General features: G+C 44.2%; 4 protein-coding genes across 6 annotated transcripts; 2 read left to right on the plus strand and 2 right to left on the minus strand.

The window, feature by feature from the left end:
- Positions 1–897: 897 nt before the first annotated feature.
- EMC6 (ER membrane protein complex subunit 6) lies at positions 898–1278 on the minus strand. Its single transcript, XM_074160950.1, has one exon. It carries the CDS (start codon positions 1255–1257, stop codon positions 925–927), a length of 333 nt encoding a protein of 110 aa, XP_074017051.1. The 5' UTR covers positions 1258–1278; the 3' UTR covers positions 898–924.
- A 581-nt stretch (positions 1279–1859) lies between these two features.
- TAX1BP3 (Tax1 binding protein 3) lies at positions 1860–6221 on the plus strand. 2 transcript variants are annotated; one of them, XM_074160525.1, is made up of 4 exons: positions 1860–1956; positions 3150–3269; positions 3665–3742; positions 3986–6221. In XM_074160525.1, the coding sequence occupies exons 1-4, from the start codon at positions 1918–1920 to the stop codon at positions 4121–4123; spliced, it is 375 nt and encodes a 124-aa protein (XP_074016626.1). In that variant the 5' UTR covers positions 1860–1917; the 3' UTR covers positions 4124–6221. The 2 variants fall into 2 exon arrangements, with proteins under 2 accessions (XP_074016626.1, XP_074016627.1); XM_074160526.1 differs by lacking the exon at positions 3665–3742 and having other exon boundaries at positions 1918–1956; positions 3986–5586.
- CTNS (cystinosin, lysosomal cystine transporter) lies at positions 6024–13160 on the minus strand. 2 transcript variants are annotated; one of them, XM_074160522.1, is made up of 11 exons: positions 13093–13156; positions 12065–12100; positions 11898–11976; positions 11277–11361; positions 11081–11184; positions 9969–10100; positions 9077–9176; positions 8863–8982; positions 7625–7795; positions 7297–7414; positions 6024–6921 (listed from the first exon to the last, which is right to left on the minus strand). In XM_074160522.1, exons 1-11 carry the CDS (start codon positions 13154–13156, stop codon positions 6788–6790), a joined length of 1143 nt encoding a protein of 380 aa, XP_074016623.1. In that variant the 3' UTR covers positions 6024–6787. The 2 variants fall into 2 exon arrangements, with proteins under 2 accessions (XP_074016623.1, XP_074016624.1); XM_074160523.1 differs by lacking the exon at positions 12065–12100 and having other exon boundaries at positions 13093–13160.
- Positions 13161–14145: 985 nt separating this feature from the next.
- On the plus strand, positions 14146–22287 carry SHPK (sedoheptulokinase). Its single transcript, XM_074160748.1, has 7 exons — positions 14146–14348; positions 15608–15749; positions 18211–18394; positions 19133–19285; positions 20383–20558; positions 20670–20870; positions 21747–22287. The coding sequence occupies exons 1-7, from the start codon at positions 14187–14189 to the stop codon at positions 22139–22141; spliced, it is 1413 nt and encodes a 470-aa protein (XP_074016849.1). The 5' UTR covers positions 14146–14186; the 3' UTR covers positions 22142–22287.
- Positions 22288–23417: the final 1130 nt, after the last annotated feature.

Consider the following 23417-nt stretch of genomic DNA (forward strand, 5'->3'; position numbering starts at 1 on the left):
AACAGAAGAATGGAATATCTTACAGCGTTCTAGTGAAACAATGACTAATTCAAAGAACAGAATGAACCAGATGGAGCAGTGTGTGTTTGTAGGAGAAAAATACATGACAAACCCCAGTCGTCGTACAAGAGTTCAATCACTACGTTCAAAGGAAAGTCTCCAAGTGCTATGTTTTCACAAGCAGGGCTATAGCACAGACACACAGAAAACACCAACGGGCGTACGGTTGTGTTCAGCACAGACCGACTGCAGGTAGTAAGATGCTCCACTTACTTGGTTGTCTGCGTTTCACTGGACACAATGGTACTAAAAAAGCGCAAAGTGTGTCACGTGTGAGAGCATTATTAAACATCATTATTTATTATTTTGTGTATGCCAGTGAAGAGTACCCATGACAATGCCATTTATTGACAGCGTGTACATATAGCAATTGTGGAAGCAGTGTTTGTACTAGCAACTCAATTACAAACCTTTACAGATACTTAATTACACGCTACTGTGCAATATATCCTTGTGTCAGCGGATTATTTTTTTTAAAGTGGTGCTTTTATCAGTATTTGTGTGTAGGGACAGGCAGCAAATCTAGAAGGGATTACAACTGGTGTGTATTATCCAAAACACAAAGGATACAAGGGACTACATTAACCAAAACCCACGGTTGTGCCTGCAATTAGGGCCTGAAATTATTCCTTAACCACCAAACAAATATTCATGGGAGGCATCCAAGTGGTGTTTCACATTCAGTTTAATTTGAACAGTACTACTGATTCATTTGTACTTGGACATAATTTACTGACAGTATTAACAATACAAGCGATGAACAACGGTTTAAAAGGTAAGCTGGCCTAGTTGTGTAGATGACTTTTGGCAACAGTCCTCCTGCTTCATTAAAAACCACTGCAGCTACTGTGGCTCCTAGTTGTTTTAGTAGACATGAACCATGCCGTACAGGAAAGTCCAGAACAGGACATATGTGAAGAGCCCTCCTATAAGCCCCCCTGTGAAAAGCGGCCTTCGGGATTTAAAGTACTTATTCCATCGCCGTCCGGCTTTTAACACCAAGAGCACGGAGAGGAGGACGGAAGCCAGGAAGTAGAAGATGAAGCCGTGCAGGCCGGTCAGGCCGAGGATGCCCGCCGTGGCGCCCGAGAGGGCCGAGACCGACGTCCGGCAATAGTCCAGGATGGCGGCGTTCCCCCGCACCGCCGCTTCGCTGATGAACTGCGGCCCCTCGCGCTTGGCCACCACGGCTGCCATGGCTCCCAGCCGGGCTCGGGGACGTCCTCTCTCCCAACGAGACTGAGGTAAAGGAGACACAGGCTGTACGGGCCGAGAGGCGGACTGGCCCGGCGCGGCCTTAGTCCAGGCCGAGACGGCGCCTCCCACGGGGAGCAGGGCCCGTCGCACCGACCCGCCGAGCCCGCCCGGCTCTGGGGCGACCGCTACCACGAGGCCACCCTCAGATGCTCCGTTCCGGAGCGCGGTGGGAGCTCAACGGCCCTTGGAGGCGGCGCGGAGACCCCTCCCGGCACCACGGGGCCCTCCCGCCTTCCTCCGGCCCCTACCTCTCATCCACGGCGGCGCGCTGCTCCGCGGCACCTCCGGCCGGGCCCGACCGTCACGCCTCACACCCTGCCAAGGGACACCACACCCCGCCCTTCACCATCAGCTGCTCACCGGAACCGGAGCCGCCGCACCGCCCCACCGGGCCCAACCTACCGCCACCGCGGAGCTTCTCACCGCCCCACCGGAAGCTCCTGTCAGGCATCTTGGCGCGGGGGCCGCCGGGAGAGCGACGCGACTTCCGCCGCCAGCGCCTCCGCCGCGGGCGGGGCGGCACCCGATTGGCTGACGGCGGCCGGGGGGCGGAGCCGGGCGAGGCGCTTTTGTTCGGGCGGCGGCAGCGACGGCGGGGCCATGGCGTACGTGCCGGGACAGCCGGTCACCGCCGTGGTGGTGAGACGGGGACGGGGACGGGGACGGGGACAGGGATGGGGCGGGGGTGGCGGGGACAGGGCCGCTGTGGGCGGGGGAGACTCTGTCATGGAGGCTGTCAGTGCCCGCGGCGGGCTCGGCCTCCCCCCGGGGAGGAAGAAGCTCCGCCGGTCTGAGGGAGCAGACGGTGCCGGGGATACGGGTAGGATAAGCACCTGCTTAGTAGGGATTTTAATTGCTTTAATCATCGGAGAGGGCACGCAAGGGTCGCTGTTGTTTGTGCCGCCAGTTATAGCGCTGACTCCAAGGGCGGTTTGGGGGGTGTGAGCATTAACCCGGCCGCCACCGAAGGCTGGTGCTCTCGCCGGGGCCGGGCGGTGTCCCGGCGCCCTGGGGGAAGCTCAGGGGCTGACAGGGCGTTCGAGAAGAATCACAGAACGGTTTGTGGTGGAAGGGACCTCTAAAGGCCATCCAGCCCAGACGTCTTCCCCTAGAGCAGGCTGAGGAACCTTTTGAGCGGTCGCTGTCTCAGTTAAGGCCGGGGCTTTTTCTCTGGGCTCAGGACTCGCCCGAGCTGGCATTCGTACCGTACTTAGATAACGTGCAGAGCTTGTCAGATGCCTGTGCTCATCAGACAGCGAGGAACCTGCCTCTGGATTACAAGAGTGCGTTGATACGTTATCTTAAAGAACCGTCCTAATAATAGGCTGTTATTTCCACAGCCGGGGCTAGGCTGGCACACAGGGCATGTGGCTACAGAGCCAGATGAGTCACTGAGTGACTGCTCGTTATCAAGACATGACTCATGTTTAAAGAGACCTGCTCTGGTTGTGATGGTTTCCCCTTGTATCTTGGGGCAACGCTAAAATGCCAAGTAATTAAGGATCTTGGCTGTACCACAAATGATCTTGCAGATCGTTTCCTGTCCTGTGGCGGGGCTGGAACAGTTCATAGCCAATTGTTAACACCTCGACTGGTGTCACCAACAGCCAGCGCCATGTGATAGGGGTGTGCTGCCACGGGGTGTAGAGCTCTGCCTACAATCTGTGCGGGTGTGAGAGATGGCTCTTACCCTGCCAAGGGGGGGACGCAGCGTGGTCCAGGAGACTCACCTGAGGCTTACAGTATCTCGGAGAGACAATCTACCTGGGACACACTTGAGATTTCTTCCAGCGATCCCAATACTCAGCTATTTTATCTTTTTCTCTTCTCAGCAAAGGATTGAAATACACAAGCTTCGCCAGGGTGACAATTTGATTCTGGGATTCAGCATCGGAGGTGGCATTGATCAGGATCCTACTCAGAATCCTTTCTCTGAAGACAAGACCGACAAGGTCAGGCGCTCTTTGTTTTCTGTAGCAAGTCCCTGCGAGAGGCCGAGCGTACCCAGCTCCCCCAGCAAGCTCTACTCTCCCATATCTGCATCCTGTCCTCTCACAGGGCTGACCGCTAAAGTTACTCTGTGCCCACATTATCATTTGCAGACTAAGCTTCTTTTAAGTTAGCTCTCTCCCTTTTATATTGTCCAACACTGCACGAGTCTGTTTTTAACTAGAATCCTGTAATATGCTACAAATGTTGGTTGGACTCGATGATCTCAAAGGTCCCTTCCAACCAAGAAGATTCTGTAAATTATTTTTGCACTGTTGTGCAAAAAGAGTGAATGGCCCTTGAGTATTTAATGCTCCTGTATTTAGTAAATGAACACTTAATTTTTTTTTTTCCCCAGGGTATCTATGTAACGAGGGTGACAGAAGGAGGCCCGGCAGAAGTTGCAGGGCTTCAGATTGGAGATAAGATCATGCAGGTAAACACCAAGATAAGACAAGTATTATGTGTATGCTACAGAGAAGTTTCCACTGGGGAAAATACTGTCTTCTGGGTACTTTCCAGGACAGTTTGTGGGGCTTATAAACAAAAACTGAGCTGGGGCATAAGCATATCTACTGCCTAGTTCTCATAGAACAGTTAAAGGACAGCTGTGTGTCCGTGTATCTGCCTCATTTTATGGTTGTTTGGTGTTTTTTTTTTTTTCCCCCTCCTCCCTGAGGTGAATGGCTGGGATATGACAATGGTGACCCATGACCAAGCTAGGAAGAGGCTGACAAAAAGGAACGAAGAAGTGGTACGGCTGCTGGTGACCAGGCAATCTCTGCAGAAGGCTGTGCAACAGTCCATGATGTCCTAATCCATCATCAAGTTGGGGAAGGGTTGGGGAGGGAGATACATAGACTGATGTCAAGCAAGGAAGCAAACCCTAGACCTGAGCAGGTTGGAAGGAAATGCATGTTCCTAACTGTGGTAAACACTTTTTTTTTTTCCCCCCCTTTCTCTGGTGTAACTGGCAGTAGTAAAACTCTCATCCCCTCAGCAGAGTGCTTCTCTAAAGTCTTCCCTGCAGGTACACGGTAAGACTTTATTGTAGTCACAGCTTTCAGGAGGACAGGACAAACTACCCTAGTTATTTAAGGAAGCAACTGGAGAAGCCTTAGCTTTGACAGGATTCTTTTGCAGCACAAAAGTTTCCTATTTTAAGAGGAAATGTGATTCCTGCTGTGGAAAATAAGAGGGTTTGCTGTGCCTAAGCTTTTAGAAGCGAGCTGTCCTGTCCTCCCATGCTGTTGAAGTGCCAGAATTAAGAGTTGCTCACTGCTGCGGGGAGGAGCACTGTACTAATATCACGCTGTGTGCTAGCTACACAGAGCATGCTGGAGGCTTCGGGGCATTACGGTTTACTGCAAAGATTCCCTCTACAAAGCAGCCTCTTCAGACAAGAGGCAAAACAAGAAGCAACTAAGTAACACAGAAGTTTTAGATCAATACCTGCAAAGTACTTTAAAATTCATAGACACTACAGCTCAATTTCACTATCAGTAAAACCTTAATTCTCCTTGTTCCCAAGTAATTTATAACATCAAATGAATCATGTTTAAATGAAAGGGATATGGAGCAGGAAAGAAAAACACTGTTGCTGAACTTACCAAAAGAGCTGCTCGTAGCTGTAGAGTCTTCAGTTTTTCATTTCACTCTATCAGACTTGAAATGGGAGGGGTGGATTTTGGTCTGTCTTCTAGAAGACCTCACTTAAATCACTGATTTATTGGATGGATGAATATGCCAGTAATTTTCAAAAGTGCCTCTTGACCAAATTCAAACTTCTGCTGAGATACTAAGTTGTTTAAATCAACGTGCCACAGGATTTAAGATTCTTGCTGCAACACTAAGTTAATCATATAGCATCCTGGTGGTTTGTTAACCAGTTAGCTTTACAATTATCCAAAAACTGGAGTTCTTAATCCCCTTCAGTTGATTTATACATATCTATACTTTCCTTAAACAGTCTTCAGGTAAGCTGTTGTAAATAGAACATGAGGAGGTGGCAGACTAACTTATTCAGTATGTTACTGCTGTGCCACGTACGTATGTTGTGATTGATGCATCTCAGACTGTTCTGTACGCACCAGCAGATGCCTATTTACCATTTTTATATCTATGGAATTACTACAGTCCTGCTTTTGACTTTTGTAACTTAAGAATTCAGTGGTAAATTTTAAGGCTTTCAAGTTGGAGTTATTTTTTTTACTATAAAGATACACTGCTATTTGTACTGCTATTTCACTTGATTTTACACACAATAAAACAAAGTTGGATTTCCTGAGCTGTTTCTCCTTACATTTAAGAGTGCCACATCACCCAGGTGCCTCCAGCTGACACCTCTTGTCTGGCTTGAAGTGGATTGTGGACCACATCAACACAGTGCGGTCTGAGGTTAGTGAGGTCTGATCCCAGTGGTGGGGAGGTGCGGCATTAGTGAGCTGTCAAACCTCACCTGCTCTCTAGCAGGGGGAGAAGGGGCTCTACTTTTCCTTAGGCTGACACCCACTAAGACAGAGTAGCTTTTGAGCATTCCAGTACAAATGCATGGATTCCCTTCTAGTTCTTTTAAAGGGTATTATAATGCTTACCTTAAGTAACTCAAGACGTTGATCTCTACCTAGAGCGTACCACAGGTAGCCCAGGAACAAACACACACGTTTAAACTGTAATCATGGGGCTGTTAACACAATCCACTTACAAATAATCTCTTTGATAAATCTTTAATCTTTACCATCCACAGTTTAGTATTCAAGGCATGTCAGTAGAACTGAGCAAAGTGAAGTTGGTGCACTAGAAGTATTCAGATAAATCTGAGCACTTGTCTTAGCACCTTTGAAAGAGCTTTCAGTGGAATAAGAATACAGTTTCTGCTTCTTCTCAATTTTTTTTAAATAAAGAATTCAGGTTCCAATATTTGTGTATTTGCTACCAACCCCATTATTCTTTTATGTACCACTACAGCTGTTAACAACCAACCTGGGTGGTGTTCTACTGTGACCTCTCTGTGAGGAGTCAGCAGCAGCACTTAGGTCCAGAGTCAGTCTTCAATCATTACATTAAGATATTAAGTGGTTGCTTAAATATGATCTCAGACTTTTGGAAGTCAGAACTCCACTTTTTGTGCTTTGCTTCCAATCAGAAAGACACCACTCTGGTCTTTCTCTTTCCTGTTGTTAGTGGAAAAAGAGCCACATGTTGCTTGGACAGCTCACGCTAAGCTGTCTTTGCAGCTTCAACAGGCACGAGTCTTCCATTTGCAAGTGGTGGCTAGAGAGCGTGTTCTCCTTTAAGGCATCTGGTGATCAGGATTTGGTGAGGCAACAGTTTGTGTTCCATACCAGAGAAGATCAAAGTATAAACAGAGATCAGAATCAGTATCTCTGGTAACTGGCAGTAGGTGTCTTGAAAGCCCTCAGCCAAGATAGGGGAAGTTCAATTTAAAGTTTTAAAGTGATTAAAAGTTTTTAAAGTGATGTTATTCACAAGGTTCATACCCTTGTCTCCTCCTATAAAGGCAGTAGTGCTGGACCATAAAAACAATATCGAAGACGACGGAGAAGACACCCAGGCCAAACTTGGTTGGATCTCCAAAGATTAGCTTCCACTGATCTGCCAAACACAGAATTGGAGAGTTAAGACTAACTCTTCAAGTGTGGTCTTGTTTCAAGACTACAAGGTTGTGCCATACATGTTAGAGAAGTTCATGGTTATCACCTGGACTGCTTAGACACACCCAAAGTCTGATGCTAGTGTGCATCTTATGCAAATCTAATTAATAACTATTCTGAAGAAGCCACAGGAACAGTTATTTCATTTTCTATCTTGAAGGAATATGAACAGATTCTTTATTCTTAGGATAAGAACAGCTACCCATACTATAGCACAAATCATTCTCCCAAGATAACCTACCAGGTCGTATCTGCTTTGTAGCAGGATTCTCCCACCCCATTAAGAAAGGCCCCACCACCTCAGTTCCAGCCTCACCGTTGTTGTATGACTGCAAAAACATCTGGAGAAGGCTGAAGCTTCCACCAGTGAAGTCTAGTAATACATTTCCAATACTCCATCCCTCAGTGCTCTTCCGACGGAAATTCATGTATGCCTGAGAGTGTAACAACTCGGTCAGTGTGTCATGTACAAGAATTTCCGAGATTAACATTTAAGGAATCTTCTGTGTAACTATACTGGCTTTGTCACTAATAGATTTAATAAATAATCATTGCTGGTTTAGCCTAGTCAGACTTTCAAGAGCGTACACTACAGGCTCAGGGTGACAGGAATAGAGTATAAAAGCAGAAAAGTTTGGATTTACCTGTGGAAAATATTTTATCAGTGTGACTGCTAACTTAATGTAAGAGAAACAGAATAAGAACTGTAGCCATGTCATTTCCTCAGCTGCAGCAAGAAACAGTGTTGTAAATGTGAAGATCCAGGCAAGTGCCAGCAGTCCAACAACAACTTTGGATACTTTCTGACCAGCTCTCTGAAATGGAAATGCAGATACACTTAGACCGACCGAGGTGATACATCCCCAGACACTGTGAGATATAGAATATACTCAGGACCATGCCAGGTTACAGTCCAAACCTGTCATTGTACCAGTTAGTTTCATACCACAGGGGAATTTTAAGATTAAATGAGTGCTACAGCAACCAGCTGTAGGTTTGCAAGAGCTGATGAGCAATATTCAACATCAATCATTTGGAACACTATTGTCATGAGCAAGTGGGAAACAATATTGTAGCAGTATTTTTGAGTACGATGCCTATTATCAGTGCCACATTGTAACAAATCTGAGTTCAGTCTGATGATATCAAGAGTTCCTATATATGCGAAAGGCTGCTAATGCCATTATGGTAAAAGATTCATGGTTGCCTTCTAATTCTTCACTTAGAAAAGACTATGGCACCTGGCAGCGGTGACAAATGGGCTGTTACAGCTTTAAATTCAGCATCACCAAAGGAAGCCCTCCAAGAGAGAAAGTTACCATCTAGAGAAAATTGGCTGTTCAGATCAGAGGCTTTTACAATGGGAATTAAATAAAGAACTGCCTGATTGTTACAATCAGTCTCACTTGAGAAGGGAGTGGGAATTATAAAAGGGCCTTTGCAGCTGTTTTAGAAGAGGTTGAAAAAGCTGGTTTTAACTGCAGGGAATCCTCAAGGACCAGTCCTAGCTTGAGGAATACTCCCAGGTAGTGAGGAAACAGCAAAGCACATACCAGCATTTGCACTGTGCAGAGCTGTAATCTATGTGCTGTCTAGAAATCCGTTTGGGAACTTTATGAACTTGGCTGTTTGCCTTAGTTATTTTGAGTCCCTAAGGAGTTTACTTATAAGCTCAGGACATCCACGAGGCTGAAGTAGCTAAGCCTACTGGAGTTGCTATAAGCTCAGGAAAGATAAAAGGCAGCTGGATTGTGAAGCCTGACTTCTAGAAAGGCCAATGGAAGTGCCATGAAGAGGACTTTGGAGCCCACAAGGAGCGGTGAGGTGCCCGGCAGAGGGAGCTCTGACTGAGCTGACAGGTCAGCCCAGCATCGAGACTTACCTCATAGATGCAGCACTGAATTACAGTGAGGAGAGTTAGAGCTACTGCATGGAGACTGAAGAAAACATCATTGATAGCCACTGGGTTCACCCCACTGGGATAACTGACTAAGAATTCCTCCTAAACGTAAGAGAAACCAAAACCAGCCAAATGCCTTAACTCCCTTCTGCCGATACCCACCCCCTAGCAAGTATTAAGACATAATTATGCTTACCTTAATCAAGGGAATCCAGAAAAGTCCAACATTAAACACACTGTATGCTATAAAGCCAGTAAGGTTTAATGCTATAAAGTCAAAACTTAGTCCAACAACACTAGAGAAAGGGGGAAAGAAAAAAAAGAAAAGGCCTAAGAAATGTATGTTGGAGCATTACAGGCAGTTCCAGAGACAACTTGACCCTAGAATGTACAGATTTATAGGCAATTTTTGATGTAAGCCAAAGCTGCAGGTATTGTGACAAGATGCTGTTGTGAGTCCATCAGGAAGCAAGGTGAAATACCCCTTATGTGCCGTGCACAGGTACTCACAACAGCTCTCACTGACAAGGCTGTGTCCCTGCTCTTTAACTTCACCCCTCCATGTGCTCAGCCAGTCTGATAAAACCATTCCAGCCTGAATCCACAGAAGCAGCAGAGCATCTTTGCCAAAACAAATTCTTTAGTTTTCATATGTACTAACGTTTCTACTTACAGTCACTTAGGTTAAAGGGAGCTGGCCTAACGACAGCACTGCAAGGAGCTGCCTGATAAGCAGCTTAAAAGGTAGGTAATCTTTGAAGGTGATCATCACAATTGGCTCAGCCAGATGGTTTATAACATGACACCATGACACCAAAGGGAATGGGGAAGTCTCCTCTAACATGAATAAGTATTGGATGCCAAGCCATAGGATTAGGTGTCTATAGGATGCGCTTAGTTTCCTCTGACCTGCATGCATAAATGCTCACTGGGACTGCATTTATTCATGCTTTATCCTTGCCTTGCTTTTTTCCCCCCCAGTCTTTCTATGCGTAATTCACGATAACCAAGACAGATGTAACTGAAGCCAGGAACATGATTTGCAGAAGCGCTTAAGTGACTTGCAAATACACCTTAAGTCTCTTTACCTTTTTCGTCGCCAGTTCTCAAAGAGCTGAGGATAAAAGGAGATGGACCAGGCGAGGAAATAGATCCAGCCAATGACCTCATCAGCATATCTCACTATGATGCTATGAATCACTTGAAATTGAATCCTGGGTCTGATGGTTAATGCAAACAGAATTAGTTAATTTGTCTGTTCACACTTTTTTTTTTCCAGCAGATTTTGCCTTGTTCTGCTTTGAGAGAGAAAACAGAGTCCAGGTGTTGAGACAAGACAATATTCAGAGTTCTTTCAGTTGAGTTACTCCCCTTTTCTTTAGTGTCCTTGTTATGTTTAGGACATATCCCCCTCCTAACCTCAACCTACCATTTCCTTTCCATTCTTTTACCATAGAAATCTTCAAAAGGTTATCTCATGGCTATGGCTTCCACTCTCTTAGCACGAGGTTCATTACGCAAGAGCAGCATTTCACTTTTCACACTGTGCCAGCAAAGCCTCATGATCACGCCTGTCCTGTTGGTATTTCATGTGCTTACCTCTGCATTTGCTTCAAGTCTTAAAAGCAGAAGTGAAACGGGGAAGTAAATCAGGAATATCCTGTTGCTCAGCAGCATCTGGGCAACAAGCAAATACAACCCAGTTTTCTCTATCTTGCTCAACTGTTTTCCTATTAGGGAGGACCGGTGTCTCTGAAAACTAGACTTTCCCCGAACTAGAAAGCAAAGCACCTATATCTCATGGTAGTGACATGAGCACACAGCTGCATCAGGCTATTAGCACTCCAAAACAAGTTCTGCACAGTAAGAATAATATCCCACTGAACATTTAGAACCAAATGCTTCCTGGATTAGAAATACTGACATGTAGTTTGGATACTTTTGGGAGGGGTTATTAAAACCAGACTAAGGAGCCATGAGAACTCACAGTCACCTAGTAATGAAATCTAAAATACCAAGACTATCACTCTGCTTTCATACACTGTATTTATCTGAATCCCTTGGGGATTGCTGGAGGGTCACATCTTCTCAACGACATACAACCCATCTCCCATTAACTATTTAACTGTAAGAAGGGAATAGTTACCCCCAAGTTTAGGAAGCTGTAGGATAGTAAGTAGAACCAAAACCAGTTTCTCACCCAGTTAAGTTGGAATTAATGGTATAAAGATAAACTGTTACTTGTCCAACATCATCTGCTTTCACTTGGAAGTCTGCTTTAGTATGACCTGCAGGCAATTGTACCTGCAAGGCAAAGTGGAGGGAAGGAAGAGGAGAGTTGCACCATGCTCACAGCAGGCTTTTGCATAAGGTCAGAAGTCCATTCTGTGACTTACTTCATCAGGCAGTTCAACAATAGTGCTGTGTTTTGATGAGTGTGTAATATTAAGAGTTATCACCAGTGTCTCATTTAATGGAGCCCTGTGAATGCAGAAAAAGCAAGTTAGACCGGTGCCTGAGTTCCCTGTATTAAACAATGAGACTAAGGTGCACAAGCCCCCTCTCTGGAGTAGCTGCATTTCTTTGCTAGAAATGGTGAGTTCTGTTTGCTTGGTAAAGTTTTTTTTTGGTGGTCCCTCCAGGAAATGCAAGTTTCTCTTAAGCATCAATTTTTAGAAATGGAGGAACTGTAAGTTCACTCATGGAAGACAGTTCAGTAAGCTAATATAGGGCAGACAGTATAAAATATCTTTTCCTGCTCAACTTCCCATACAAATGGCATGGGATATTGTCAGAAGCCAACCATATGAGGCTGTTTGTGAGAATGCTGCACTATCTTGGTCCATTCTGGTACGAAGAGGTGTAATAGTCCAGAAGCAGCCAGTCACACCAATGAGATTTGCTCTGTATGAACAGTTAACTGAGGCTGCAGGAAAGACTTAAGCACACAGCCAAGTTCTACCCGCTTTCTCATACCCCATTCCAAAGAGAAAGTAAAGACGCAATCATGATTTTACCTCAGAGAGATAGTGACGTTTGCTGAACTTCCACTTTCTAATGAAACCACTTCAGGGGCAGACAGTACAATGAGTCCATCTGGGAGAAAAAAAAAAACAACCAAAAAAACCCCCACAAATTTCAGTTACTATCAATGACTAATAGCTCCTTCAGAAGAATTACCCACTTTCTTTTGTGATACAAACATTTTGCCCATTGGTACCTGCACTGGCAGATGAATTATATTAGTACACACGATAAACAGCAAAGAGAGTACAGCTTATTTCAAGGCAACTAAACGACTTAAAAGGAGAAGTAAACAACTATTACTTGGAACATGTTACAAGGAAGCAATTTAAATGTTTGAAGTGCAACAAAAGTTCATGCTAAGAGAAGGCTCTAGGATATTTCAAACCCACAGTAATTGTTTCTTTATATGATCCTGGTAACTTAGGAGTCATAAGTGCCCAAGATTTAGTTCAAAATTACTTCTTGGGTCATAAATTCAAACCAGGTACCCAGATGTTCAAGAGAATGTACATTTACTTACTATCCTAACATTTCAGGAATCACAAGCACCTTACTATAGTGCTCTGAAATATTGCTATTAAGGGGTACACTTTACAAGAATCCAGCTATGTTGTACCACATCATGCTTTAAGAGAGGCTGAGACTCCAAGTGCCAATACAACTGATATCAAAACCATAAGCTGGTTATGTGTCAACAATTTTGACATTTGGAATCCAAGTCTATTTTATTCAGTGTATGTTTAAAGGACACAAAAGACAAAAGAACGAAGAGCTATATAAAAATAAGACCAGAAATGGAGAGATAAACAGGTTGCCCTGGACACTTTTTTCCCTTGTTGCCACATATTATACAGAGTTCTTAAGAAGTTAAGTGCAGGAGAGCTCCCCAGTTCATCACTGACTTTACCACAGACAGTATTTAATCTGTTTCTGTAGAGGCTGAGTTTGGAGCACAAGGTGAACGCTCCAACATGTCAGTGCCTCAGTGTAGCACTGTCTGTAGACGAGCACACCAAATCAAAGGTAACATGTAAAAGAAGAGCTGATGGCAACCATGGCACAGGTCTCCCCAGAGAGGCGCAACGTGGATACTGCAGAGCAGCCCTCTTCCACCTCTTACCAGTTCAGACCTGGACCCTGCCCGGGCGGCCCAGTGGGCCCAAGCTGGGATGACCAAACACTCACCGCCAGGCCCCAGCAGTGCAAGCAAGAGGTACAGCAGAGTGGGGAGCAGGTATGGCATCCTCATGGTGGAAAAACTGCAGGAAAAGTGGGGAGAAGGCTTTGCTCAGGACCCACAAAATTTTGAGGGGTCACCAGCCCATCCCCTCAGCTGGAAGCTCCCTGCAAACGGCTCCCTCCCCAGCACCACGACCCCCAGCCCAGCCCAACCCGGCTGAGGGACACTCAGCACCCCCGAGAGAGCATCTTTCAGTCCCTCTGTCTGCCCAGACTCCCCGAGGACATCTTTACCTCATAATTTAGCCCGATCCCGCCACACAGAGCTACTGCCCCCGAGGGATATTACCCGCCCCCCCCGGGACTACAAATCTCAGCAACTTCCGCGCCTCCACCAGCCCTCCGCCCCCGGCAGCGCGCCGCGGTGCACGCTGGGAATTGTAGTCCCCGCCGCCCTCCCCTCAGGCGGCCCGGCGGAGAGGGGCCACCCCACTCTTTAGGGCGCGTTAATACCGAGGACGCGATGCTGAGGAGAGGGCACCTACCTCCTTCCAGCGCCGCCGCTCCGTCCCGTACGGCCCCGGCTCTTCCCTTTTGAGCTTCTCACGTGAGGCGGTCGCCTCCCCGCCCAGCGCCGGTCGCGGTGCGGCCGCCCTCGGCTGCCATTTTGGGTGCGGCAGAGCGGGTTGGGCGCTGGGCTGGTGCCGCCAGTCAGTGAGGAGGGAGAGCTGCGAGCGGCGGGAGGGCTCCTCGCTTTTGATTGTTTGTTGAAGTTCCGTCTAAAGCTGCGCAGGGCTGGGGGAAGGGAAGGTTTGACACGCTCAAGGTGGAGGGATAGTGGCCAGGTACTGCTGAGGGGAGACGTTTTCAGTCAGAGGGCAAAGTTCAGGCCGCTGTCCCGGCCCAGTCCCTGTGCGCTGCTGAGGTGGGAGCCCACAGGGCTTGTGCCCTCGGCACCCTTGGTTCTTGGGGCAGGTACCCCTCAGAGGCATCAAGGAGCAGTGTGGGGCTCAACCCACCCCCTGGTGTGTGTCCAGTCACCGCATAGAGAGGCCCGTGTGTGGTGGGGAAGGTAAAAGTGAGCCCTTCTCCCTGTGGCCATGGCGGGCAGGCCTGCTCCTGCCTGCGTGCTGGGCATAGACCTGGGCACAACGTCGGTTAAGGTAGCCCTGTTGGTAGGGGCAGAGCAAGGGCAGGTGGTGGTAGAGAGCTGCTCCAGGGAGACGCAGGCACACACCAGTAGCCTGGAAGCTGGACCACAGGTAAGGGGTGGCAGGTAGCACTGCTGGCATTTTGAGGATACTGGCCTTTCTTTGTCACTGCCGGGTTGTGTTGGTACATTATGCAGACTTTGGTGGCATTCCTGGGTTGTTGTCATGGCTAGAATGATGGAGATGGTTACTGCATGTGTCTGGATGTGTTCTGGAAAGTAGAATTAAAATGGTCTCTGTTTACTGTTCAAGAAAGTCAAGTAAAGCTCTTTTATTTAAGAAAGACCCAGGTTTCAGAAAGTTGCATAAGGTGATCTAAAACTACTCTCTCATAAGCCATCATATTCTCTTTGACGCTTCCAGTCAGGAAACAGCAGCCCCTTGCCAAGTGGAAGGGTAATTTGCACTTTAATGCGAGATGGAATCATCACTGGAAATTCCCTGTGGAAATAACCAGGAACGTGTACTCCTGTTAAAGATCTTTACATTCATTGGTCAGACTAAGAAAGGATGAATCAGAATCATAAAAAAATATGTATCAACGTTCCTCTGGCCTAGTATTGTAGTGAGTTCAGGGGCTAATTTTTGAGCAAAGGTACCAAACAAGCCACCCCTCCTCCCTACAGTCATTTTTATGCAGGCAAAAGTATGTATGCACAGAATAGTTCACATCTATATGTAGACTATATTTGAATACTTTTGCTTGTAATCATCATACTGATCTGTCACAAAGTAATCTGAATCTTCAAAAGTGTGAAAGCTGGAATGCAGGTTCTCTTATGGCACAGTTTGATCAGTTTACCGAGCAGATCACTTTGCTGGGTAGTTCTAGGAATAGAATATTCGGAAATGAGGTATCGACATCATTAAAATCAACAATGAGTAGATACAGAGGGGCTTTAGGAAGGTGTAAGAGAGACTGCAGGCCAGTCAGAATGTGCATATAATCCTCTTTGTCAGGAAAAAGGTGAATATAATATAAGGTGAACTAATGAAAGCATGTAGTGAGTGTTAACGCATTTATTTTTTTTAAAGGTATATTTAAGTGTGGTAATTTAGGAAATTAAGAAATCTTAGGCCTTCAGTTTAAGAGATTGTTATCTTATTCTCAACCTGCTAGTATTGTTTTTTGGTTTTTTTGTGGGTTTTTTTGCATTTTTTTTTCAATTTAGTACTGAATGTTATTTTAATACGTGCTATTAAGCTAAATGAATTCTGTTCTTCACTTCTGACTAGAGAAGCCTTGTTTAATAAATAAACTGAGTGAATCCTAATGGTTTCATGCTCAGAATAATGCTTTATGATTGCAGGGAATGGAGCAGAATGTCCGAAGAATAATAAGAGCACTGAATGAATGCCTTGCTGCTCTACCTCAGCAGCAGCTTCAAAAAGTCACTCACATTGGCATTTCAGGACAAATGCACGGGATTGTATTTTGGAAAAAAGATAACGGTAATGTCAATTCTTTGGCTTTCCTGTTCAGAGTATTATGATGCAGAAAATAAATTTTTAACACTGAAGTGATCTAACTGCTGCATGTTTGCTTTGGTCTTCTGTAAAACAGAATAAACAGAAGATTTTCTGTGGGAATTTTGCTTTTATTACTGGATTTTCAGCTGCTGACTATATTTAACCATGTTGTTTACACAGATTAGTCAAAGGATTTAGTCTTATGAGATCCCTGCAGACTCAGCACAATTATTAATATGAAGGAGGAATAACATATTTGTGGCTTGTTAATTGTTTGTCCATCGTATGCTATCTGCTGCCAGTTGAAAGAACTCCTACATCATGTGAATGCCTTTTTTGGGGGAAGGGGGGAATGTTATTCAGCTCATAAAACACTTAACTAGCTGTTGCCCAGTATCTCAATACCTTCTACTGATTCTACAGTAGCAGTATTAGCAGTTTTGTGTATGCCTTGAAAAATAAGCTATGCTTGATCTTTATGTTAGAATGTGCATAGCAGTAGCAATCCAACAGTGAATATCACTATGCTATTTTGAAATGCTGTTTGAAGGTACAGTAGAAGAAAAATTGAAGTTCAGTAAATTATATTTTCAGTCTTCTTGGTTTTTTCTCCCCCAAAAAAACCTCAAGGCATATTTTTCCCAGCAAGTCAGAGACTGTCAAGTTGCGTTCATCTTGCTGCTTGTGCTTCTGTTAGTAGGAGCTGAAAAAGCGTTATGGTCATGATTCTGAATACTCATCTGCTTGTAGAGTGAAGGGCCAAGACCTCAGAAACAAAATCAGCCGCAGTGAGGTAGTCACATGGGGCTTGATTGTGCAAATACTCAAATAATCTTTGTGACAACAAGGATATTTGAAAAATTGAAGCCTTGGATTGCCAGCCCTGTGAGACAGGGATGGATTATCTTCTTGGTTAACTTCCTATAAACCTGCTGAAGTCCAAGGGTCAGATTTCAGAATATGGTTCCATGTCGCCTTTCTCTTTACCTTATGATGTGCACATCTGAGCAATTATACAAGCCTTATAATAATAGGAGTTATGCAAATTAGGCAAAGACTTATTGTAAACCACAGAACAGATTTCCCAAAAGTGCTGGTCACTGCCTGTCAAAAGTTGTCAGGGTCTTAATTGCTTTAAGAGACACTATGCTATTCATAACTGTCTGTGATTTTACATTAAATACTAAAATGATTAGAAAGAAATAAATCCAAAGGCTGATGGACTGAAGGAGCTGTTGCTTGCTTTGCAGATGTCCCAAGGGCTGCATAACAAAGCCTCATAAGTTCATGGTAGACATAGATTCTTATGTCATATTGGTTAATATTTTATTTCCTAAAGCCACATGCCACTTTTTTTCATTTCTATCAAGTGAAAGAGGGTGTTTGCTCTCATTTGTTTTGAGTAGACTAAGTGAATCTGTGCACTTTGGGACACAAATTACGTTTTTAATAGCATCCTTTAGGGTTAGATTTATGGTTAATAATATTTCTTAGAATCCATTTAAAAACTAGAAAAGCAAACCAATTGGAAATTCAGCTCAAGCAGACGTGACAGAACAGGGAATTAAGGGAACAAGAAAAAGTATGCGTTTGCTTTGCATGTTTCACATAGTGCTTTGCATGTTTCACATAGTACTTTCCAGCTTTCATGGCTGCTTTTTACTGCGTGTCAGGGCAGGAAGCAACATGCTGGACCGGAGCAATAGCAGACATTGCCGAGAGGGCTCCCTGCAGCTCTGAGAAGTCGCTGGGATTTAGCTGAGGCCTTCACAAGAAAGAATGTGAAGGTGCCATCAAATATGTAGTGCTCTGTATTCGGAAGGAACATGCTTGGCTGGTAAAACTGAAAACTGAGTTAAACCCCTTTCTACGTTTGGCAAAGCTTTGTTACATAGGACAAGGGAGGGATACTCTTTAGTACTTTGCAGTCCGTTGCTTAACACATATAGATCCAAGTTTCTTTTTGCTTTGGCTCAAAAGGTGATGAAACTATGGGCTACCCATCATAGGCAGTTCATTACTAATACACCATTCTCTAGGTCATGGTGTGGTAGATCCCAGTAAAGGTTTGTATGTGAGAGCTGTCATATCAGCTCATTACCTCCCATAGCAGAACTGTGGTTTGTTTCTTTTTTTTGTTGTGGGTCATCTGTTACTTAAGTTGTATCATTAATGTCTCAAGGTGCAAGTTGCTTGTTCCTTAAGGAGTGCTTATAGAGAAGGAAGGCCTTGGATTCCATTCTGTTTTAGCAAAGGATGACTGGCATTATGACGTTATCTGGTGCTGAAAAGTATGACTAATTCGATTACAATCACTACTGGTTCTGTTTCTGTTCTTTTTCCAATATATTTGACAAATTATCAAGATTGTCCAGAAATGAAGAATGCCAGGCAGACTGCCCTGCAGGGAATCACTGGATTTCTCGGATACTGTGCGTTTCAGGTTGCAAGTGGACAGAGTGTGGTACAGGCCCTGTCTTTGAGCCGGAGGAGGTCAGTCATCTGATTACTTGGCAAGATGGCCGCTGCAGTCCCACCTTCCTCTCTTCGCTTCCTTTGCCACAGTCACATATCAGCTTGGCTACAGGATTCGGATGTGCCACAGTCTACTGGTATTTAAAGAAGAGGTACATTGTTTCTCAGAAGGGTTTCTGCATCAGGCTGTTTCACTGACAGTTTCTCATCTTGAATTTATGTGTCAATTAGTACTCCTGTAGCATGTTAATGGCACTACAGGCTGAGAGGCTGTGTTTTTCTGTAATCATAATGTTAATTAAGTAGTCAAAGAATATTTAAAATGGCAGTATTCAATATAAACTGTATGCAACTGAGCACACAAGAGCCTCTGACCTCATAAAAGTACTACAGATCTCTTTAATAAAAAGAAAAGCTTTTGACCATATAGTAACAGAAGCCTGTTAACAGAAGTATCATAAAATAAGTCTACTCTGTCCTGTCGCTCAGAGGAGCTCTGCTAACGCAGTTTGAACACTGTATTTGCCTTGTGCAGATTGTGAAAAGTACAAACATGCCCAAAACAGTAACAGAGTTGCTTTTTCTGGTTACTGCCAGATGCTAAAACAAATAGTCCCTAAATTAATTTCAGTTCCTTCCTTCCTTAGACACTGAGATCCTTATGAGGTGTTACGAATGGTCTGCTTTGTTGTGGCATGTTTGCAGAGGATATAATTTGTCACTTATGACTTGGCATCAGCAAGAGTTTGCTCTTCAGTTTCTCCTGCAGTATGCTATGTTTGTCAAAGAGCTGACGTCTTCCTCTGCAATGAGTTCAGGTTCAATAAATGCGGAAAAACTTATTAGATTTTGGTTTCTTCTTTTTGTTTTCAATATGTTTTGTTAAAAAGTCCAGATTTTCTGAAGCCTTATGATGCAGCTGGCACTATACATGACTATGTGGTTGCCATGTTGTGTGACCTGAAGAAGCCAGTCATGTCCGTCCAGAACGCTGCCAGCTGGGGATATTTTAATTCCAGAAACAAAAGCTGGAATACTGACACGTAAGCGCTGAAGTAATTTAGTGGGTGCATTGCTTGGGTCAGTCAATGTGAACGCCTCTTGGGCTCTAAGTATGAATGTGCTACAGATAAAAAGTGATTGAAAGTTACTCCTAATCAATTGTGGTGTGGCCTGTACTGAAAAGCTACTGAGACTTCACTCTGGTTTGTAAGATATATGTGTTTAAGTTATATAAAATCTTTTAGAAATACCTAAGACAGCAGAGCTGAGAGACTCATCAGTGAGGCCTCTTATATCAAACTGTTCTCTCCCTTTCTGTGGTGGGATGGGATGGACAAGTGCATGCTACAGCCAAGGTGTTACCTCTGTGATGGTAAAAGACGGCTATTACTCTCTAGTTCTTTCAGCTGAGCTCCTTCATAACTATTAAGGCTTACTTGTGATAATACCTAAGAGTTATTAGGCTACAGGAAGTCTTATAGGGAATCAGTTTGTTTATTTATTTACTTATTTATTTTAATGATTTGCTCTTTCAGGGCTGAGTGCTAAGGCCTTACATATTTCAGGGCTTAGATTAGGCCAGGACTACAAGGTGAAAAGATCTGCTCATGAAGGTATGAAAGAGTGACAGAAACTTGCGTTTGGCCTACTGAACTTTGACTAAACTTGTGTTGTTGCTGTAGGAATGTAGTGTATCTTACAGTTTGATTGTGTAAGGAGTTTGTTGGACTTAACTCTTCGTGATTTGGTTTTGAACCACTAACTGCATGACAGCTTAAAGTTCTTTGGCACTTGGAAGTTGCATTTTTTGGCTGTTTTTGTCCCATTACCAGGGAACAGCTTGTCCATGTGACATCAGTAGGTTAAACTTGCTGAGCACGTACTGCTGTATAATCTCAGGTTATTAGATTGTGTATAAGGGAAAGCTATTTATTCTTCTAGACTATTCTAGTTTACCCAGCCTGTTGAACTGGAATGCTGCCCCTGTCCAAGACAAAGCTTTCTAAATAGGTGAAAGCATCCATAAATCCAGCAGCCACGGATGTGGCCAGGCTCATCGGTGATTTGAGAGAGGTCTTTGTAGTCATGCCGCACGTTCCCATACTGCTTTCCTGCAACAATATTGCTCTGATTGCAGATTGAAAAAATCCGGCTTTCCTGTTCACTTGCTTCCAGAGGTGGGAGACCCTGGCAGTATTGCAGGGAGCACAATCTGTGCATGGCATGGAATACCCAAAGGAGCAAAAGTAGGAATTGCTCTGGGAGATTTCCAATGCTCTGTTTATTCCTGTCTGACTGAGAGGACTGATGCAGGTATGATCATTTTGGTGCCTTATTTGGTTTTCTCATTGTCCTCCTTCAGGATAGCCTAGGAAAACCCTGATTTTTTGTTTTTATCTTTTTTTTTTTCCTTTTGTGTTCTAGTTCTGAATATCAGTACCTCTGCTCAGCTGACTATCTCAATGCCCCCGGGTTTTCAGCCTCCAGAGACACCAGATCCTTCCTCAGCTGTAACTTATTTTCCCTACTTCAGTGGTGACTACTTGGCAGTGGCAGCATCACTTAACGGAGGCAATGTGCTAGCAACATTTGTGGACATGGTGGCACGGTGGACAGAAGAGCTAGGTAAGGACAGAAGAGCTGTGTTTCAAGCATAGTTAAAGCTTAAAATCAAGGTTAATCAGCAAGATAAAAGGAAGTTAAGGCAAAGGAGCAAGCCTAGAGCTGTTTTGTCATGCCATATAAGGAACAAGGATGTAGCTCTTGGGTCATGCTTTCTAGATCTCTGGAATTTCCTGCTGAAGCTTATGAACATGCTGAGACAGTCATGCCTGGACTCCACATTCACATTGCCTCTGGGTTTTGGGTTTTCTTTTGTTTCAAGAACACAAGAGAAGTATTTTTTGTAAGTTGTTTTTCAAAAGGAAAGGTCAGCGACTTTGAGGACAGCCTCTAATTTTGTATGACTCCAGTCCAAAAGAGTCTCTTGATTAGATCAGTTGCCTTTTGCTGCATATTTTGCAGCACTCTAATGGATTTTAAGACTCAAACTCATGTAATATCTTTTAAGTGCTTTAAGCATGGTCTTCACAGGTTTTTTTAATGATCTCTTGGGTTTTGCAATACAGAAATAAGCTCTGATGTTGTTCTTCCAGTGAGTACTTGGAGTGAACTCTGCGTTCACATGCAATCCAGCCACTGAAGCTGAAGTCTGCCATTAGTGCCTTTAAAGATGTTGGTTGGTGTAACTTAGGACAGTGTAAGCAAAGAGGAATAGCTGTATTATCAGAAAAGCCAGTTTCTGTAACCAGAAAGTTGTATCTAGTATCACAGATACTAGCTACAATTGGATGGGAGAATTGTGTTTCATAGTCCTAGAAAAACAAGTGTCTTTGGGACAGGAAAAAAAGACACGTAATATTTCGCTGAACAGATGGATCACGCGTAAGATACACTAGACCCCTTCAGATTAGTAACATGCATGGTATTTCCCACCTGCAGGACTTCAGGTTCAGGAGTCTGCCATCTATACAAAGATAATCAGAGCAGCCTTGGCCCAAAACGACAGCAAACTCTCAATCCACCCAGCCATATTTGGAGAGAGACACCTTCCTGAGCAGTTGGCGTCAGTGACCAATATTGCTGTCTCTGACCTCTCCCTGGGTCACGTAACCAGAGCTCTGTGCCGTGGCATCGTTGAAAATCTCTGTTCCATGTTGCCTGTGCAGCGCCTGATGGAGACGGGAGTGAAGAGGGTTCTGGGGAGCGGGAGTGCCCTTGCCAGGAACGAGGTACTGCGGCAGGAAGTAGAAAGGATTTTTCCATTCCCTGTGGTTTACGGGAAGGATGTCGATGCTGCCGTGGGGGCTGCCATGGTGATGTTCCACAGAAAATAAAATCATTGTTTGGAATGGCCTGAGAGGGAGCTCCTTTTTTTTTTTTCCTGGTTGTACATTTTTTCCTTTCACTTTCTAAACTTTTTCTGGAGTTGTATTCAACATGCTGTCTCACTCATTACATTGGAAAATAAAAGCTTGCATTTAATGTCTGCTTCTGGGTGTACACATTTCATTGGTCTGTCATTTCCATTTGTGAAATGAGAAGTAATTATTGCATTAAATTTGACTGAGTGACTAGGAAAGATCCATTAACTTTCTGCATAAAATGATACTTCATGCAAGGCTCATTTTCCTGCTAGGAAATACGTTTAGACGGACTAGGAGAGATGAGTAGCTGTCTGTAACTTAGTCTGATGCTTTCATTAGAGACGACTTGGCCTTAAGCTGTCTCACAATATACATACATATAGGCAGCAGACCAGGATCTCAACCTTGTTTGGGTAGTTCGGTGGCTCTTGAACAGAATGAATGGCAGTTTTCACATGTTGTGTGCTGTCTCTGTAAAAGATGGAACACAACCTTGGCTTGAATGTCAACGAAACAATCAAAATAAAACACGGAGAATTCTTTCTGTGGCTACCCAGGTCGGCTGCCGTGGACTATGGTCAAAGGCATGGCTAGGCCAGTACCATGACTGGAAATGTCTGGAATGCAGGGCTTATATCCGAGTGGAAAATACATTTATAGGGTGGGAGGTAACTGTTTTGCTTATTTGGCATGCATAAGAATTTTAGGTTTGGGTTTTGGGTGGTGGAGTGGATGAGGGCCTCTGAAATGGTCAGAATTTGTGATAAACTGGAGGAACTGGCAAACTCACACAATTAGCATTTTGAGAGATGGTCCACAAAAATAATTTTTTCTTGTAACATAGAAAGCAGCTATTTTAGTGTATTTGATCCACAGGTGTTTCTGATTCTGCCCTTCATGTATTGTGTCAAATTAAGTTTTAATACAGCAGCTGCCAGGCTAGACTCTAATCCATTTTTAATGTCAAGTATTGTTCATGCAAATTTCCTTAAAATTTCCAAGTTTTTGTCCCCTGTGTTACGCTCTTAAAATGTATTTCTCCCCCTACTCTTTACTTCAAGGTGAAAACATTTATAAAACATTTTATCTGTCTAAACCAAAATGGAAGTACACCTTTTTTGCTCACATGAGATTGGGAAGTAAGATAGTTTCATGTTATCTAGATACAACTTCATTACTTAGAAGTGTGTATTTCAACTGAAATATGGAAGTGTATTCCTATCTTGCACATCAGCAACATCAGGGG

The sequence above is a fragment of the Numenius arquata genome, chromosome 18 (genome assembly GCF_964106895.1).
Source record: "Numenius arquata chromosome 18, bNumArq3.hap1.1, whole genome shotgun sequence".
Classification (NCBI taxonomy): Eukaryota; Metazoa; Chordata; class Aves; order Charadriiformes; family Scolopacidae; genus Numenius; species Numenius arquata.

Excerpts from the sequence above, each read along its gene's own strand:
- TAX1BP3 (XM_074160525.1), top strand. The coding sequence starts at position 1,918 with ATGGCGTACGTGCCGGGACAGCCGGTCACCGCCGTGGTG. Across the intron at positions 3,270-3,664 it reads CTGAAGACAAGACCGACAAG|GGTATCTATGTAACGAGGGT; the intron begins GTCAGGCGCTCT and ends TTTTTTCCCCAG. Across the intron at positions 3,743-3,985 it reads TTGGAGATAAGATCATGCAG|GTGAATGGCTGGGATATGAC; the intron begins GTAAACACCAAG and ends CTCCTCCCTGAG.
- CTNS (XM_074160522.1), bottom strand. The coding sequence starts at position 13,156 with ATGAGGATGCCATACCTGCTCCCCACTCTGCTGTACCTCTTGCTTGCA. Across the intron at positions 12,101-13,092 it reads TGCACTGCTGGGGCCTGGCG|GTACCAATGGGCAAAATGTT; the intron begins GTGAGTGTTTGG and ends CTGCCAGTGCAG. Across the intron at positions 7,796-8,862 it reads TTCAGTGCTGCATCTATGAG|AGAGCTGGTCAGAAAGTATC; the intron begins GTAAGTCTCGAT and ends TTTCCATTTCAG.
- EMC6 (XM_074160950.1), bottom strand. The coding sequence starts at position 1,257 with ATGGCAGCCGTGGTGGCCAAGCGCGAGGGGCCGCAGTTCATCAGCGAA.
- SHPK (XM_074160748.1), top strand. The coding sequence starts at position 14,187 with ATGGCGGGCAGGCCTGCTCCTGCCTGCGTGCTGGGCATAGACCTGGGC. Across the intron at positions 14,349-15,607 it reads GCCTGGAAGCTGGACCACAG|GGAATGGAGCAGAATGTCCG; the intron begins GTAAGGGGTGGC and ends TTATGATTGCAG. Across the intron at positions 19,286-20,382 it reads AAAAGCTGGAATACTGACAC|ATTGAAAAAATCCGGCTTTC; the intron begins GTAAGCGCTGAA and ends CTCTGATTGCAG.